The sequence below is a fragment of the Equus quagga genome, chromosome 17 (assembly GCF_021613505.1).
Source record: "Equus quagga isolate Etosha38 chromosome 17, UCLA_HA_Equagga_1.0, whole genome shotgun sequence".
Taxonomy (NCBI): domain Eukaryota; kingdom Metazoa; phylum Chordata; class Mammalia; order Perissodactyla; family Equidae; genus Equus; species Equus quagga.
In genome coordinates, this window is record NC_060283.1 from 38,518,814 (window position 1) to 38,534,413 (window position 15,600).

Consider the following 15,600-nt stretch of genomic DNA (forward strand, 5'->3'; position numbering starts at 1 on the left):
GGTCACAGTGCCTGTAATGGCTACAGCCCGCGTTAAGACAACCCAGAGTCATCTACTGATTTTAAGTTCACTCAGGGCCTCTGATAATCAATCATATTAATATAGAATAAGCTTAGATGTTTGCACCCTTTTCCTCTCCCTGTGAATACCACATAGAGAGCACTCCAAGATGCTTTAAAATCCCCGAGTGTGCATTTACATTGCAGCTCATAAGGTGGCCATTGTGTATGGTTAAGCTTTCACAGGAATACTTTGATGTGTTGTCACACAGCGGTCACAGCCTGGGGCCGACGGCTCGCGGAGTAAGCCCAGAACAACCATCATAGCCATCAGAACAGCGTCTGACGATTTCGTCCAAGGATGGCAAGGGGACCGCTCTAGCTGCTCTCAAGTCCCCAGACAGGTGTTAACAAAGAAAAGGCCCTTGGTTTAACCCAGGACAAACCCAAGAGGCACCCCCCTAGAGAGGACATGTCCCCAAGTTGTCACACTTAAGCACTGTAGGAGCAACAGTGGGGTGTGGTGCTATGGCTCTGGGCTCATCGGGAGGAGATCTGCATTCCAGCCTCCAATGGACACAGCCAAGTCCACAGCAGTGTGGCCGCTGACACTGAGCTGCCCGACTTTCATTTCCTCAAAGTGAAAATGACAGGCTGGCTCCAAATGCTGTCACTTCACGACTGTAATCCTGATAATGGATTACCAACGTGACATGTCCTCGAGAGTCTGTGAACAGCTCAGAGCACACAGACTCAGGAAAGCTCTGAGCACTGTTCTACTCTGTGCCTAGGGGAGATTGACTGAATTAGAGGAGGGCAAAGGTCACGGCAGTGGGAGCTGACGGCCCTTTGGTTTAATTTCTGTAGAAATTATATATGTGGTCGGTTTTTACAGAGACTATCCAAGGTTTGAGGTAAAGGCTTATAGGATATGTTATCCCTATAAAATAGGACCCCAAACCATCCCCTGCCCTCCTCACTCTTGCCTCAGGTTTGGGAGTTGGTCCTGCCTTCCTTGCCCTTGAGTGGACACATGGTCACCCTTTACCTGCCACCTCTCTCTGCAAGCTCAGACTTGGGGACCTCTGGCAGCATGACACTGTCTAGGTTCCTGTGAGTGACACACGCTTCCCGATTCTGGAGTCCTTCCCTGGCCACCAGTCGGGGGGGGTGACGGGGAAGCTGCACATTCCCTCTGTAAGGCCACATGGCGCCAACGACCACGAGATCTTTGAGGCCCAGGCACCTGGCACAGAGCAGATGCTCTACATCTGTGAGATGAATCACTTGCTGGTCCGTTATTCACCATCAATGCTTCTCGGTAAATAACAGACCTGGTAGCCAAACTCCTAACTGATGACCAAATAATGAACCAAACATGGGAAAGAAGCCTGTTCTTTTCACTCATCCAACCAACCCACAAAGTGCCAGGTGCTCAGACAGGCCCCAGCTCCATCCTTCAAAGCTTACTGTCCAGCAGGAGAGAAAGTTGTCCCTGTGCAAGGGGCCCAAGGAGCCTCTATGCAAAGTGGACAGGGCATCAGGGACCACTCGGGCAAAGAGTGATGCTTGCCAACTCAAACAGCAAACAGGAATGGGGCAGGAGACGGTCGAGATGGAACAAGCCAGGAAAAGGACCAGCATGTGCAAAAGCATCAGGCGTGACAGATGGCCCTGTTTAGAGATGGACACTTGCGTGCCTGTTGGGGACAGATAGCAGGGGTGAAGACTGATGGTATGTTCAAAGGCCAGGTCATGGACGGCCTGGGGGGAAGCGGACAGTCTGGAATTTACCCTGAAAGCTATGGGGAAATACTGAAAGTCTTCCGGAATTTTAAACAGAGCAGTGACATTTTAGAAATATCCCTGTGGCCACAGGGTAGAAACCGGACGGGAGGAGGATTTCTCTGAACACTGGAAGACCAGACGGTCCCTCACTGCTCAGCCCCTTCGATGAGTGACATCCCCAGAGGCACACGGCCCCACTCAGGCCCCACAAAGGGAGGCCACTGACCCTCATCTACAATCCTGTGTCTCTCAGAAACTCAGGGCTCTACGGGACAATTGTCTTTTTCTTATTTTCTTTTCTAAATTACAAAAGCAATATGTGATCATTGTAACGAGTGAAATATATACCAGATTTTTTTAATTTCTTTTTTTTTATTGAAAGAAAACAAGGTTATATCATAAAAATGTCTGCAATTTGCTTTTTATATTTAACAAAATATTGTCCCTCCGAGTCAATAAATATAGATCTTTTTCTTTTTGATCGCTGCCTATGATTCTGTAGTCTATAACGCACTTTATTGGGTCATTCGCCCATTGATAGGCATCAAACAGTGATCCAGTAAACATCTTTCTTTGTACCTACATCCTTAGGATAGATTCCCGTTGTGAAGGAGTTGGGTCAAGGGTTTGCGTATTTTTGCTATTACTGTTTCATCTCTCTTTCCGAAGAGCTAGGGGCACTTCACACTCCCAGCAGCAAGGCCCATTCCCCAGCATCGTCCCCAGCAAAGGGGCTCCTTTTCATATTTGCTCATCTGATGTGTCCCGGTATCTCACTGTTGGTTTCATCTGACCTTTTCTCTCCACGAGGTTGACCAATTTTTCATACCATTATGGGCCATTTGAATTGTCCTTCTCTGAATTGCATTTCCTCTGTCAATTTTCTACTGGGCCATCTTTCTCTTACCAGTTTGCAGGAGCTCTTTCTATATTAGGAATTAAAAGCCTTTGCTCACCATAGGTCAACATCCCCCCCCAGTCTGTCGTTCACCATGTGACTTCATCGGAGCTATCCTTTACCTTCAACACTTGTTTTATGAAATCAGATGTGTTTATCTTACCTTTCATAGTAACTCGGTTTCTGGTTTTGACTAACGGTTTCTCTTCCACCCCAAGGTTTAACAAATAATTTTTTAATTTGTTTTTTGTTGCTAATTATTCTGTCTGCCTATCTGTGCCAGGATTCATATACTCAAAATGACCACCCACCATAAAGCAACAGCATAAAACTAAAGTACTCCCACCGAAACTATCTCGTGGGGCTCTTTGAAACCCTCCTAAGAGAGATGAAGGGGAAATGAAAAACATGATTCTCTAAAAGTATTAAAGAGAATGGCCAGAGGCAATAAAAACAGTTTAGTGTCCATATCATATTCTCCCCAACTTGATTAGACATGAGCCCCAAAGGAGACTCAGTCTCCTGACTCTGCTCTTTTTGTTTGTAGTTAAACTGAAAAATGTGAAGGAGTAACTAACTACAGGCTGTGTCCTTTAAGGCCTAGAATCCATACCACTGAGTCCACGGAAAATAAGAACCTTGGAGATGAGCTGAACTGCATTGTAGTCAATGTCATATCAACATCATGGCGCTCCAGGGAGACTGTGAAATGGATGCTGAACATACAGAGTCTGAACGCCCTGGAGGGTGTTACACGTGCTCGTCTTGGGTGTCAAATAAACTTACAGCACAGCTAATAGGGATACAATGTATTTTTAATACAGTCCCTTTAAGGCCCCACCCCGTCCAGCCCACCAGTCTCCTAAAGCTCTACCGTAAGCTCCTCGAGGGTAGACCATGGATGCTTTGCTCCCAGCCCCTCCATCCCTCCTGGCACAGCCAGACACCCAGGGAACTGACTGCGCACATACCCAAACATGGCGACCAGCAGGTTGACCAGCAGGATGTTGGTGGAGAGCATGTAGATGCACACCAGCGGGATGGTGATCCACTCGGGGAACCGCGGCACGTTGTGCTCGTCCAGCTCCACACACAGCGGCTTGGACTCGTTCCCGGTGAAGGTGCAGTGGGAAAAGTCGTATGTGGTACCTGAGGATGTAGAACCAAGAGGCAAAGTGACGATCCTCTGGAGGGGGCAGTGCTGTGGCATGTGATGATCATGGGATGTGTTGGGCACTGTTCTAAGGTGCTTTATCCAAACAACGTAGAATCACTCATTCATGCATTCAATAGGGATTTATTGAGTAGCTACTATGAGCCAAGGACTTCACCAGGATCAGAGATAAAAGGAAGGGCATGATCTTTGCCCTCAGAGACCTTCCAGCCTCTTTGGGTAGGCAGATAAACAACCACGTATGTTTAAATTTTTAGCCCATGAGAAATGCTAAGAATGACATGCCCACTATGCTCTGTGGATATAAACTGAGGCAACTCATCCAGGAACAGCTTTCCTAAGAAGGAAGGGTCTCTGAATTGAGAGCAAAAGGATGATCAGGAGCCAACTACACGAAGGGGAGAGATGGGCGCCCAGAGCATCCAGAGAGAGAACATCACATGCAAAGGCCCTGTGGTAGGAAGTTGGAAACTTCTGTGGCCATGAGAGAATAAGATGTGCAGCGACCAGACGTTAATTTTTTTATCTTTATACTAAAAACAGTGGGTAGCCATTAGACTGCATTAAGCAGAGGAATGACACATCAGGTTCTCTCTATTAAAGGACCACTCTGGCCACAGCACAGATCATAACGAGCCAGAGGGCAACATGAGGAGGTTACACTAAGAGCCATGCAGGAAGGCAGTGAGGATGGCTTGTGGGGGTGGCAGTGGGGATGCTAAAATGAGGTTGAATTTCAAAGACATCTAGGAGATAAAGTCAAGTAAAAGTAGCTGATAAACTGGATATGGTGGATGAAATCACAGGAGGTGTCAAGGACGTGACATCAAGGCTTCTGATTTGCGCAACTGCATGAACGGTGGCAACAGACCCTAAATGGGGGGCCTCGGAGGAAGTCCGAGTCTGAAAGGGAGGATGGGGAGCTTTCATTTGCATGTGCTGAGGTGCATCTGAGAAAGCTCAAAGAAGGCAATGGACATAAGCATCTGGCCCTCTGGGAGCTGCTCTGGGCTAGAGAGTCTCCTCCTCCGGGTGTGGGAGTGAGGTCCTGTGGCTGGTGAGATGCCCCGCGGGGAAGATGGGGCTACGCCGGTTTGACCCATAAGAGAATGGAGAGACCGAGAGGTCGAGTCACTTCCCAGGGCACACAGGGCACTCGTGGCTGAGCAGGATTTGAACTCCGCCTGCCACCTGCTCTTTAGGTTACTATGAGCTGCCTCACGAAAGGACTGAAACCACCGACGTGCGGGGTTGTCGCGAGGATGCAATGTGCTCATCTATGAAAAACGGCACGTGCGGACAAGGAATGATAATAACAAAGTGCCTTTCCACCGTTGCGTGGAAAAAGAGCTGTCTCTAAGATCTTGGAAGAGGCCGCAGCAGAGGAGGCCAGAGAGACGGCAGGAGGCCCCGAGGAAAATCGAGAAAACACCAGGGAGCTGAGAAATACGACTAAGAGGGCAGGGAAGACATCAGGATCCTTTTCGGGTGGCAGGACAGAACATGACAAGCCCAGACCATTGTCAGCATCGTAAAGATGCTTTCAACAGCTCATTCAAAACACACACCAGTTTGCACAGGCCCCACGCTTTCCTCATGTAAAATACGTGCGGGCAAATTAATGCCATCTCTGCCACCATTAGCCTTAACGCCATCTTCGTCACCACCGGCCTGCCTCCCCAGCATAGCTGGCAGTGGGCTAACTCTGGAAGTTTAAATTCCCAGGTTCCAATGGAAAATCTTTAATATTGCTTTTTTTTGGAATAACTGGGTGCCCGGTTATATAGGAGAGCATGACTCACAGCACTCATTTCTAAACTCGTGGGGCTTGTTGCTGTCAATTGCTACGTTGCTGCTGAAAATATGAGAAACGCGATTTTTAAAGAGTTTGAAACTGGCAGGCTGAATTTGGGGCACCGTCTGCAAGGCAGACGTAAAATCCCGCTCAGGCACAAAGGAAAGGTTTTGAGGGTTAGGGCTCGCCGTGTGCTTCTGTGACATCCCCAAGGGTCAGCGTGGGAAGCCCCAGAGGCTGGCTCTGGAAGCGACTGCCTCCTGTCCACTGTCCCCGCCCCCCCGGGCCAAGTCAGGCTCACCATCCACGTCACTGGGCACTTGGCCAAACATGGCCAGGTAGGGCTCATAGATGACCGAGCGGAATATCCACCTCCAGCGATACTCGTTCTGCCTGAGGATCCCTTGCCTGGCCACCCCGAAGGCCACCATCCACACAGCGAAGAGGAACAGGAAGAAGAACACGTCTACCAGCTGTCAAGGGAGGACAGGGGAACGGAGTCAGGACTGCGCCAAAGGCGCCTCGTCCCCTCAGTTGACCACAGAGAAGGGCAGAGGTTCCAAGGTCTGGGGAACCCAACTCATCCAGCGTTCCCTCACTAATTTTTAAAAAAAAGGCCATCGTCACCTTTGGGTCTTGGAACATCTCTATTCCAGAGTCGAAACGAACTGATGCATTTTTGCTGCCTCCAAACCAGCTCAGCAATAGAAGCTTTCTGAATGAGAGACCAGCTTGAGAGCAAAAGAGGGCCCTAACTTTGGAGAACTCCGCCTTCTCTACATCTCACGGTGCTCACCTTCTTTAAATCCCTAAATAATGTCCTTCATTTTTTTTTAACAATATAAAAGCTACCCTTATTAAACAAGAATGCACAGTTTAATTCGTTTTAATTTTTTGCACACACAGCATGACTTCATGGTGACGGGATGCCTCAGATATGCTTTGAATTAAAACCACAAACTCAACGATCCTCGGTGTTGGAAGAAAGCTCCAGATGAGCTAATCTGACTCCCATCTGATTTAAAGACAGAAGCACGGGAAGCTGGGGCATCTGGAAAAAAGCTCAGCAAAGCATCCTTGTCAGTGTGTAATTATCTTTCTGGTCCTGGTTGTTAGTGCCGTTGAATGGATTCCAACTCCTAGTGACCCCGTGGACAGCAGAGCAGAGCCCCGTCCAGTCTTTTTGTGCCATCCTCGCCCCTTCCAGCGCCCTACCAGACGACACTCTGCTGCCATTCCTAGGGTTTTCAGGGCCAGTGTTTTTGGAAGTGGGTGGCCAGGTCCTCCTTCCTAGTCTGTCTTAGTCTGGAAGCTCCACTGAAACCTGTCCACCATGGGTGACCCTGCTGGTATTTGAAATCTTGGTGGCAGAGCTTTCAGCATCACAGCAACACACAGCCACCACCGTGTGACAACTGACAGCCGGATGGTATGGTTCCCTGACTGGGACAGGAACTCGGGCCACAGCAGTGAGAGCACCTGACCCTAACCACTAGGCCACCATCTTTCTGTTATAGGTCCCTATAAAAAGGGTCTAGTGGTGCTTTGCCTGCATCTATATTACACGGTTGGAAGACTGACGTCCCAGCCTCACTGTGCTTCCAGCTCACCGCACGTCTCTAGACAAACCTACTAGTCTCCTTGGACCCGATTACCCACATCTCTAAAATGGGTATAAAATCTCTATCTTGCCTATGCTCTTAGTGAATTATTAAGACTCAAATGAAAGCTCTTGGTAAAGTGTAAAATCCAAATAAATACAACAGATTGAGTTTCTTTATTCACAATGCCCTGAATTACACTGTCTGCTTCTCACAGTTACTTTTTGTTAAATTTTAACCTGGGAGAGGCCCCTGATGAAAACACATCAAAGAAAGCAAACCTTACTGATTACGAAATGCAAGAGTCACTCTATGGCCAACCCCCCCATCAACAATTAAAGGAACTCAGCATAGCAAGAAGAATGACGACTACCAATGTTCTTTGTACTTACCATCTTCTGCAACATTATAATCTTGGGTCCCAAGTTTCTGCTTACAGTGAAAATGTGGATCAACCTTAGAGTGAATATGATGTAATCCAGGCAAAAAATGACTCGTCCGGAATACAAAGAGGTTTTATTAGAAGGGTGGAGCCTAGGAAAAGAAGGGGAATGGAATCCGTGAGATACTGAAAAAACATTTCAAAGTTTTACTTTGAAAAATGACCAACGTGAAGCACCAGCCGAGAGCCTGGGGACTGACACTGGAAACGGGCCAGGGACATCACCCACCTGTCAGTCACTGAAAACCAAAGGCCATGATCTTCTGCCCTGGTGGACTCCAGTAGCGGCAAGGACATCACATACAACAAAGCTTTCAGAGATTCCTGCCACTTTAGTCCTTCATCCTCAAATACTGCTGCAGGAACCCAATCTCCGTATCGCTAACTTCCTGGCTCACAGGCTTCTAGAGCAACCCCAGTGCCCACCCCACCCCAACCACCAGAGACTTGACCCTGCCAGCTTCCCCCTAATGAAACTTACCTCGTTTGCACCAGATCATTTGATTAGCTGACCACCCGCTACTGTGTTAATTGAAAGCCATATGTGCTTGCTAAATGGAATGCTCTAGAAATCATGTCCAACCAACGGTGATTCAAATGCTGGGCCTTTAACCCAAGCCGAAAGGGAAGCTATTGGAGGAGGAAAGTGAGTTCTTCCTCCCTTCAAATCGTAGAGTGAGCGCTCATTGTAAACCGTCTCATTCTGGGTAGGTGTAAATATGAATTGTCAGGCTTCTCTACAAAGGGACACCACTCGATCGGCTCAGCTGGAACCACAAGCTCTGCCTTGAAGCTATCGGGGGAAGGCAGGCCTACAGGGACGCAGCAAAGGCAGTGGGGGCCATGGTTGGGGCATACCCCAATTTCTCTACCACGTGGAGTGCACACTGCTTTTTGCCTTCAACCATAATTTTAGGTTGGTTTTTATGACAGGCTCTGGCTCTGGGACTGAAATATGCTTGTAGCTGGGAGCGCAAGGCCCATAGCCAGCACTCGCGTCAAAGTGAAGCGCATTTTAGAAGATTATATGGCCCCAAATGAAAATGCTGAGCAATATTTAGCATTCTCGTTATTCTCTACTCTCCTCAATTTCTAATTATCTCTCCCCAAATTCTATACGCATGAAGAGAAAAATGATGAAGAACCCCTTTTCAATTACAGATCACCAGGAGAGGGGAGGAGATGAGACAGGACGTTATGCCAAACAAGCTGTGTCTCGAAGGGGCAGAGATGATGGTCTTTTGCAATGATCTGTAACGGCGGGGGATGGCAGGGGGGGCGGGCTTATCGTGGGCTCAAAACGTCAAAGATCTTTCCTTCACCTTTTCTCCCAAAAGCATCAGAAACACCTATAAGTGGGACAAGTCTTGCGGGCTACTCACCGGAATGCAATTCCTGCTATGAAGTAAAAAAGACCAAGTGTGTCCATAACGTTCCACAAGTCGGTAAAATAATTCACCCCATTAACGTACCACTGCACACAGAAAGGGACAGAGAGAGGACATGAGCAGCTTGGAAACATCAACCACTGCCAGATTTGTTAATGTTCACACAGTTTTTTCCAGATCCTTTTTGAGCCAATGACGGCTGAAGTGAAGCCTACCACAGGCCCCATGCTATTCCAGGGGCACTGGAAAGTGGTCCAAGGGCAGACGGCCAGCAAGTGGCGGGCCTCAGGGTTCTGAATCTTAGGTGCCTCTCCCCAGCATCACCCTTCTTCTTTAGGGCCCACAGAGATCCTACAACTTGAGACTTGGAAGGGATGCAAGAAACATCATGGGTTTCTCAAGAAGTACCTCCTTTCATTCACTTAAAAATGCAACTAGCGACTTCAGTGGGCCAAGGAAGTGAGGATGTTATGAAATCAAGCACCAAAGAAATACTAAAATCGCCCGGATTTCAGCAGTCCCAGTTTGACCACATTCCACTGTGGGATGGCTGAACTCGTGGGCTCAGAAATGGAGTCCATTTGAGTGGGCCCAGAGACACTGATTGCCACCCACCAAGGATCATTTGCAAGACAGGGTGGTTGGCACAAGCCCTACCTGCCACCTGCTCCCCCTCTGAACCTCTGGTCTGGGAGGCAGGGAAGCACAGGTCAACCCGCCCACCCCAGCCTGACTCAGCTCCGCCCACAGGACTTTCAGAATCCTGGCCTGAGTGATGGGAGAAACTCTAAGGAGCTCAATTCTGGGGCTCAGAGGCACCACTGCAATGAGAAAACATTCTTTTTTTTTTTTAATGAATAGAAGCCTTTTATCTGAATGGAATGCCAGAGATAGGCTATATTTATAAAACACCAGGACCATATTTCATCTTATCTTTTAGGATTTGGGGATTCAATGGGCCTCAAGATTGAGCAGTGTTTTCCATGAAGAGATGATGGAACTTATCCCATTGTACATAAACATCCACAATCTGTTTAATGGACATTGGCACTTATTGACTGCCTTGGTTAAAAATTCCAATTTAGCAAATCGACATCCTCTGCTGGGGAAGGAGACAGGAAATACTGAAAGGTACACTTTTGACATTCAGATACAATCTAAAACAGCTAACATCCTGTTTGGTTTGGTTTTTCTCTAACAAGTGTGAAGTAGGTTAATTAAGACAGCACCAGGCCAGTGGAACTGTGAGTTAGGAGGAAACCAATCAAATGGAGGATTCCAAACGCAGGAGGCCACAGACAAGAAGAGAAACAGCGACCCCGAGTGTCGGATTCCTTTAATGACAAGGATCATCAAGACCGTGTTCTGCAGACTCGCTCAGGGAACACAGAATCAGAGCTGTCCAGCTGGCAAAGATCTCAAATGGCAGAGCTGGACTTGAACCCACACTCCTAACCCCAAGCAAGCACAGGGTGCTTCCCAAACCATCACCTTAACACACTGTCAGGCTGAGCTAACACTGGCCCATTCAAAAGCAACGTTGAAAAAGGAGAAGAAACACTTAGACCAAGTGCTATGTGCTCATTGTCACCCTCCGTATCAAACGCCACCCACTATGAAGGTTGACAGACAGCTGGGACCCTGTGGGCACGACTTCCTCCAGGCAGACCCCAGGAATGACTAGCACCTCCACGGCCCTCTTCCCTCCCCCGAGGTCCCTGCCCACCGTCTGCTCCAACTCGGCATCCTGCTCAGTGTCCCTCCCGGGCAACCCCTCATGCAACACCTGCCCAGGGCCCACCCTTCTCCAAGCACAATGCAGCTGCCCTGTCTCCTTCCTGCACGACCCGAATAAATGACTTAGTAGTTAAATGGACATCTGAACTTGTACCGAGATGTCTGTGACTTCAGGACCTCAACTCCTCTAGGCCACCCTCCCTGTAAACGGGAGGCTCACGCACCCAGTGCTGTGCTCCTCTCCTTGAAAGCTCCCAGGAATGACCCTACTCGTCATCTTGAACTAGTAGGAAGCGTCATCAGGACAGAGATATTTGCCCATTTGGCTCATTGCTGTATCCCCAGTGGCTAGAACAGTGCCTGGCACATAGTAGGTACTTAATAAATATTTATTGAAAGAAAGAATACATGAACGAAGTATTTGGCTTAAGCCAAGATGTGTCTCTTTGCACCTTTCATCCAGGCCAGGCTCTGCCTTCTAAAGCAACCCAGAGGAAGTCTTCTTTCTAGGCCTCATGGCTTCCTTAGGCGCCTGGAGGAACCGAATAATATTTGGCCTGGAACGGCAGCTTCTGTGTCTGAATGCAAGGCATTAAGGCCTAGGCAGAGTCAGGAATGACACTGACAGAGAAATGGTTTGGAGCATGAGTGAGGGGTGGAAGGAAGCAGAGAAAGGATGTTTTACTTTCTACCAACCATTCCAAGAAGGAGCCACCAAAGCAGCCTCTGCTCAGAAGGCTATCCCTGGGCTCCTTCGTGCCACGTACTCCTCATCTGCCCGGCTCTGGTCTCATGAGCCACTATCTTGACCCCCCACTCACTGTCAGTCATAGCCCAGCTCTGGGTTGAATCATGAAGAACCCCCTTGTCAATTCATTTGTTAAAAAACATGCACACACTTCCAAGAAACACATAGACATCAGCTCCTGAGCTTGCCCCCAGGGACCAAAGATAGATAAGAAACAAACATGTGGATCAGGTTATTTCCGTGCCGCCCAATTCTGGGCAACAACAGAGAAGTGTCAGGAGCTGGAGAAGCAGAAGGAATTCCCTGGGGAGGTGATGCTGGCTGAGCTGTACGAGGCCCACGTGTCAGGCATCCCAGCCTCTCGCTCCTCTTAATAACCTCTTACAGTAGAAAAACTGCCCATTTAAGGGCAAGGAACCAGAAGATTAGAGAAGTTAAGTAAATTACCACCGTCCACTTGCAATTCCTGCTGTTTTCCCTCCTCCCTCCTTTTCTCTGTCTCTCTGCTTATTTATGCTAATGACTTATTTCCCCACTGGGCTGTGAACTCACTGCTACTTGATTCTATTCAGTGACTTCATTTAAGATGTCAGGCTGGTCAACTGAGGTGAAGAAACCAGAGCCAGGACGCGTGTTGTCAAGTTCACACAACCCGCACACTTTTTTTGACCCCTACACCGCTCCCCCATCATATCCACTAAAGCCCACGGACTTCGGGTTCATGTGTGTGACTCAAACCGCCAGGGGCTGCTCAGAGTCCTGTGTGACCTTCCAGTGGCCCCGCTGCCTCTGCCAGGAGTGGGAGGGCTGCCCTCAACGTCCACCGACTCCCATAGACCAGTCAAGATCCTTGGGCACAAAGCCCACTATCAGGAGGACACTGGCGGCCGAAAGGGCCTCCCCTGACCACAGAGGATGAGAGGGCTGCCGGCCTCTCAGATGGTGTGAGATTCAGGCCTTCCTCTTCCGGTGCGACAAAGCCCTCCAACCTGGCCCTTTGAGACCCTTCTCTGCCAAAGCTAAACTGGGAACGCTGTCTCTTCCTCTTTGATGTGGCTTGGAGAAGTGGTCAACCATGCCCAGGAGTGAAGGAAAGCGAAGAGGCCAGGGTCCCAGAACCGACCACACCATTTGCAGAGAAGGGAACATGCGTGACCCCATGCAGAGCCAGCTCCTAGGAAGACGGAACTCAGGAGGTTCTTGGTTAACTCTCTCACATTGGCCTGGGCCCACTCCTGTTTTAAGTGCTGGCTCTCTGTCCATCTTTCTCTACTCCCCTCAAACAGGATACTTTCACCCCTTGCTGCTGACACACAGTGAGTCAAAAAGATAATTAGCAAGTGAAAGATGACAACCAAGAGAAAGACTATATGGAAGCCACTGTGGGCTGAATTATGGTCCCCCCACAAATTCATCCACTGAAGTCTTAGCCCCCAGGACCTCAGAATGTGACCTTGTTTGGAAATAGGGTCCTTGTAGATGTAACTAGTTAAAATGAGGTCACACTGGAGTAGAGTGAGCCCCTGACTCGATATGACTGGTGTCCTTGAGGCACTGGAAAATTTGGACACAGACATGCACATAAGAATAAAGCCTCGTGGGAATGAGGACAGGGATCAAGTGATGCACCTACAAACCAAGGAACGGCAAAGATGGCCAGCAAATCTCCAGATACCAGGAGAGAGGCCTGGAAGAGATTCTCCCTCATGGCTCTCAGAAGGAACCAACCCTGCCGACAACTTGATCTTGGACTTCAGGCCTCCAGAACAATGAGACAATGAACTTCTGTTCTTTAAGCCCCGCTACCGGTGGTCCTTTGTCACAGCGGCCCTAGCAGACTAATACAGAAGGCATGGCCTGGACTGAGCTGTGACAGCATGAGCTAGTGCGTGGGGCTCCCAGGGGCTGATCTGAAGTCGTTGACATCCTCTGCACACCAGCACAACTCTGTCTTTGGGAGAGCTATTGGGACACAAAGCCCACGACCTTGCCGTGCTCAACACTGACTTGTGTCATATATGTTACTCTTCCTCCATCTCCACCCCCCTCCACCCACATCTGTACCTCCCACCTATGAGGCAGACCCAGGGCCCTCCCACCTCTGGTGCCCATGGCAGACATCACTAATTGATCAAGACATCCTCCTGCTGAGAACAAACAGAGCCTCGGAATCTTTCTCAACTCAGGACTCCTAGAAGCCACAAAAAAATTCTATCAGAGTTGGCATGATGGTTGAAACCAATTTAGGATTCCCATCCTAGGCAGTCACTGTGTGGGGTCAAGAACAGCATTCTCTGCCCCTCCAAATCTCTTGTTGTGCTTGTCATAGTATCTCATACACTGTGAGCACTTAGGCCGTCCTTGTTGAATGGATATGGTGTTGGGTTTGGGCTCAGAAGGGACAACAGAAGTGACGGCAACAGCAGTTCTCAAAAAATTTGTAAACTACGAAGTCTAAAAGGATTTTCTCGTGTGACCTTTCCTAATGGTTTAAGGACAGCACCATCCGTATTTATTTATTCAATCATCACTAACTGAGCACCAGCTATGTGCCAGGGTGGGCTAAAGTTTTGGATTCAGTGGTAGAGAGTGGATGCCAAAACACGTGGATCCCAAGAAACTACTGAAAAGCAGCATGAATAATTCACACAAACTCCCTGAAATGCACAGGGACTTCAATGACTTTCAAACACCATCACTCTGATACACTGGGTATTAAGATGCTCTTAGCTCGAAAGTCTTCCCAAGTCCCCTGCCACTCTCATGCTGCCTCCCCCAGTGATGGTAGTGGCAGGAACACAAATGGCTCCTGACGATGGGAGTGGGTTTACAGTCCAACATCAATCTGCTTTTTGAACACATTCCCGGTCCTGAGGAATTCATCTCCATCAATTAACGTTAATTAGAGAACAAAGAGTGTGCCTGGTGCTAAGAGAGCTCACTGGAGTGCTGAGATGCTGCAAATGCATCTGCATGGGCGACCACCTAACAAGAACGTTGATTTTGAGAAAAGAATGACTTTGGGACTTCAGAAGCAACTTCTGCTCCTCCTTGGCATTAGGAAGACGCTGCCCACTGAGGAAAGGAGGAGGGGCCCTATGTGGGAGCTGTCCTACCTGTCTCACTTCATCACAGAACAGGACGAAGACCAGAGCGTAGAGGACCAGCTCGGGGGGGTGGGGCACGGAGTGAAAATCCATGAGCAGCACGTAGGCAAAGAGCAGAAGGAAGGCAATATAGAAGACCACGTTCCACGAGAAGACCACAAAAGGGGAGGTGAAGAATGCCACGAAGTACCACAGAAGCTTCTTATGCTTGTCAATGGGCTTCTTCCTGGACCTAGAGGTGAGAGCATCGTTACCATCCTTGGAAACATCACTAGGTAGACTATAATTCTCCTTCTGAACATGGATGAGTATAGACCACAACTGCCGTGGGGGAGGAGGGGCACGTCAAAATTTTGTTCTAAGGTTGGCCCGGCCCAAATTCAGCCCTTGGCATTTCATGATGAACAAATTCAAATTCTGCCTTGGAGATTGAAGACATGGCCCTCCCTCTACTTGTTTGAAATCAAACCAGGGGAAAGTCAGGGGAGATGCCAGACCTAATTTGTAGGCACTAGAGCAAATACCTCACAATGCTGGACACAAGGGCACACACACACACACACACACACGTGGTTGCATGTACACACACGCACACTCACACACACGATTATGTGCCTCCATTTCATACCTAAATGAGATAAAGCCACAGGCGACCAAGGGAATAATAAACAGACACAGGATAATCTTCCAGTTCTTGGTGTCTCGGGAAATCTCTCCATACCATTGCTTGGAAAGAAAATTCTACAGGAAAAACAAAGACAAAGCACACGGGTCCTTATTAATGCCATGAAATGTGGGATGGTCTGCACCCTTTTTTCCCAGCCCTTGAACTTCCCCTAAATGAACCCCTCTCTGCATTAAAGTCCTTATTCTTTTCTATTAGATGCCTGGATTCTAAGGGCTGTTGGATCTGCAGTCCTTCC

General features: G+C 48.6%; 1 protein-coding gene across 1 annotated transcript in view; it reads right to left on the minus strand.

Moving 5' to 3' along the window:
* The window catches only part of TRPM8 (transient receptor potential cation channel subfamily M member 8), a 76,146-nt gene that overhangs the window by 20,041 nt on the left and 40,505 nt on the right, over positions 1 to 15,600 (minus strand). The window contains exons 15-20 of the mRNA XM_046644347.1: positions 15,306 to 15,418; positions 14,687 to 14,903; positions 9,080 to 9,171; positions 7,648 to 7,789; positions 5,956 to 6,127; positions 3,657 to 3,834 (exon numbers count right to left, since the gene is read on the minus strand). Coding sequence (XP_046500303.1) covers positions 3,657 to 3,834; positions 5,956 to 6,127; positions 7,648 to 7,789; positions 9,080 to 9,171; positions 14,687 to 14,903; positions 15,306 to 15,418 — 914 coding nt within the window. The remainder of the gene's footprint in view (positions 1 to 3,656; positions 3,835 to 5,955; positions 6,128 to 7,647; positions 7,790 to 9,079; positions 9,172 to 14,686; positions 14,904 to 15,305; positions 15,419 to 15,600) is intronic.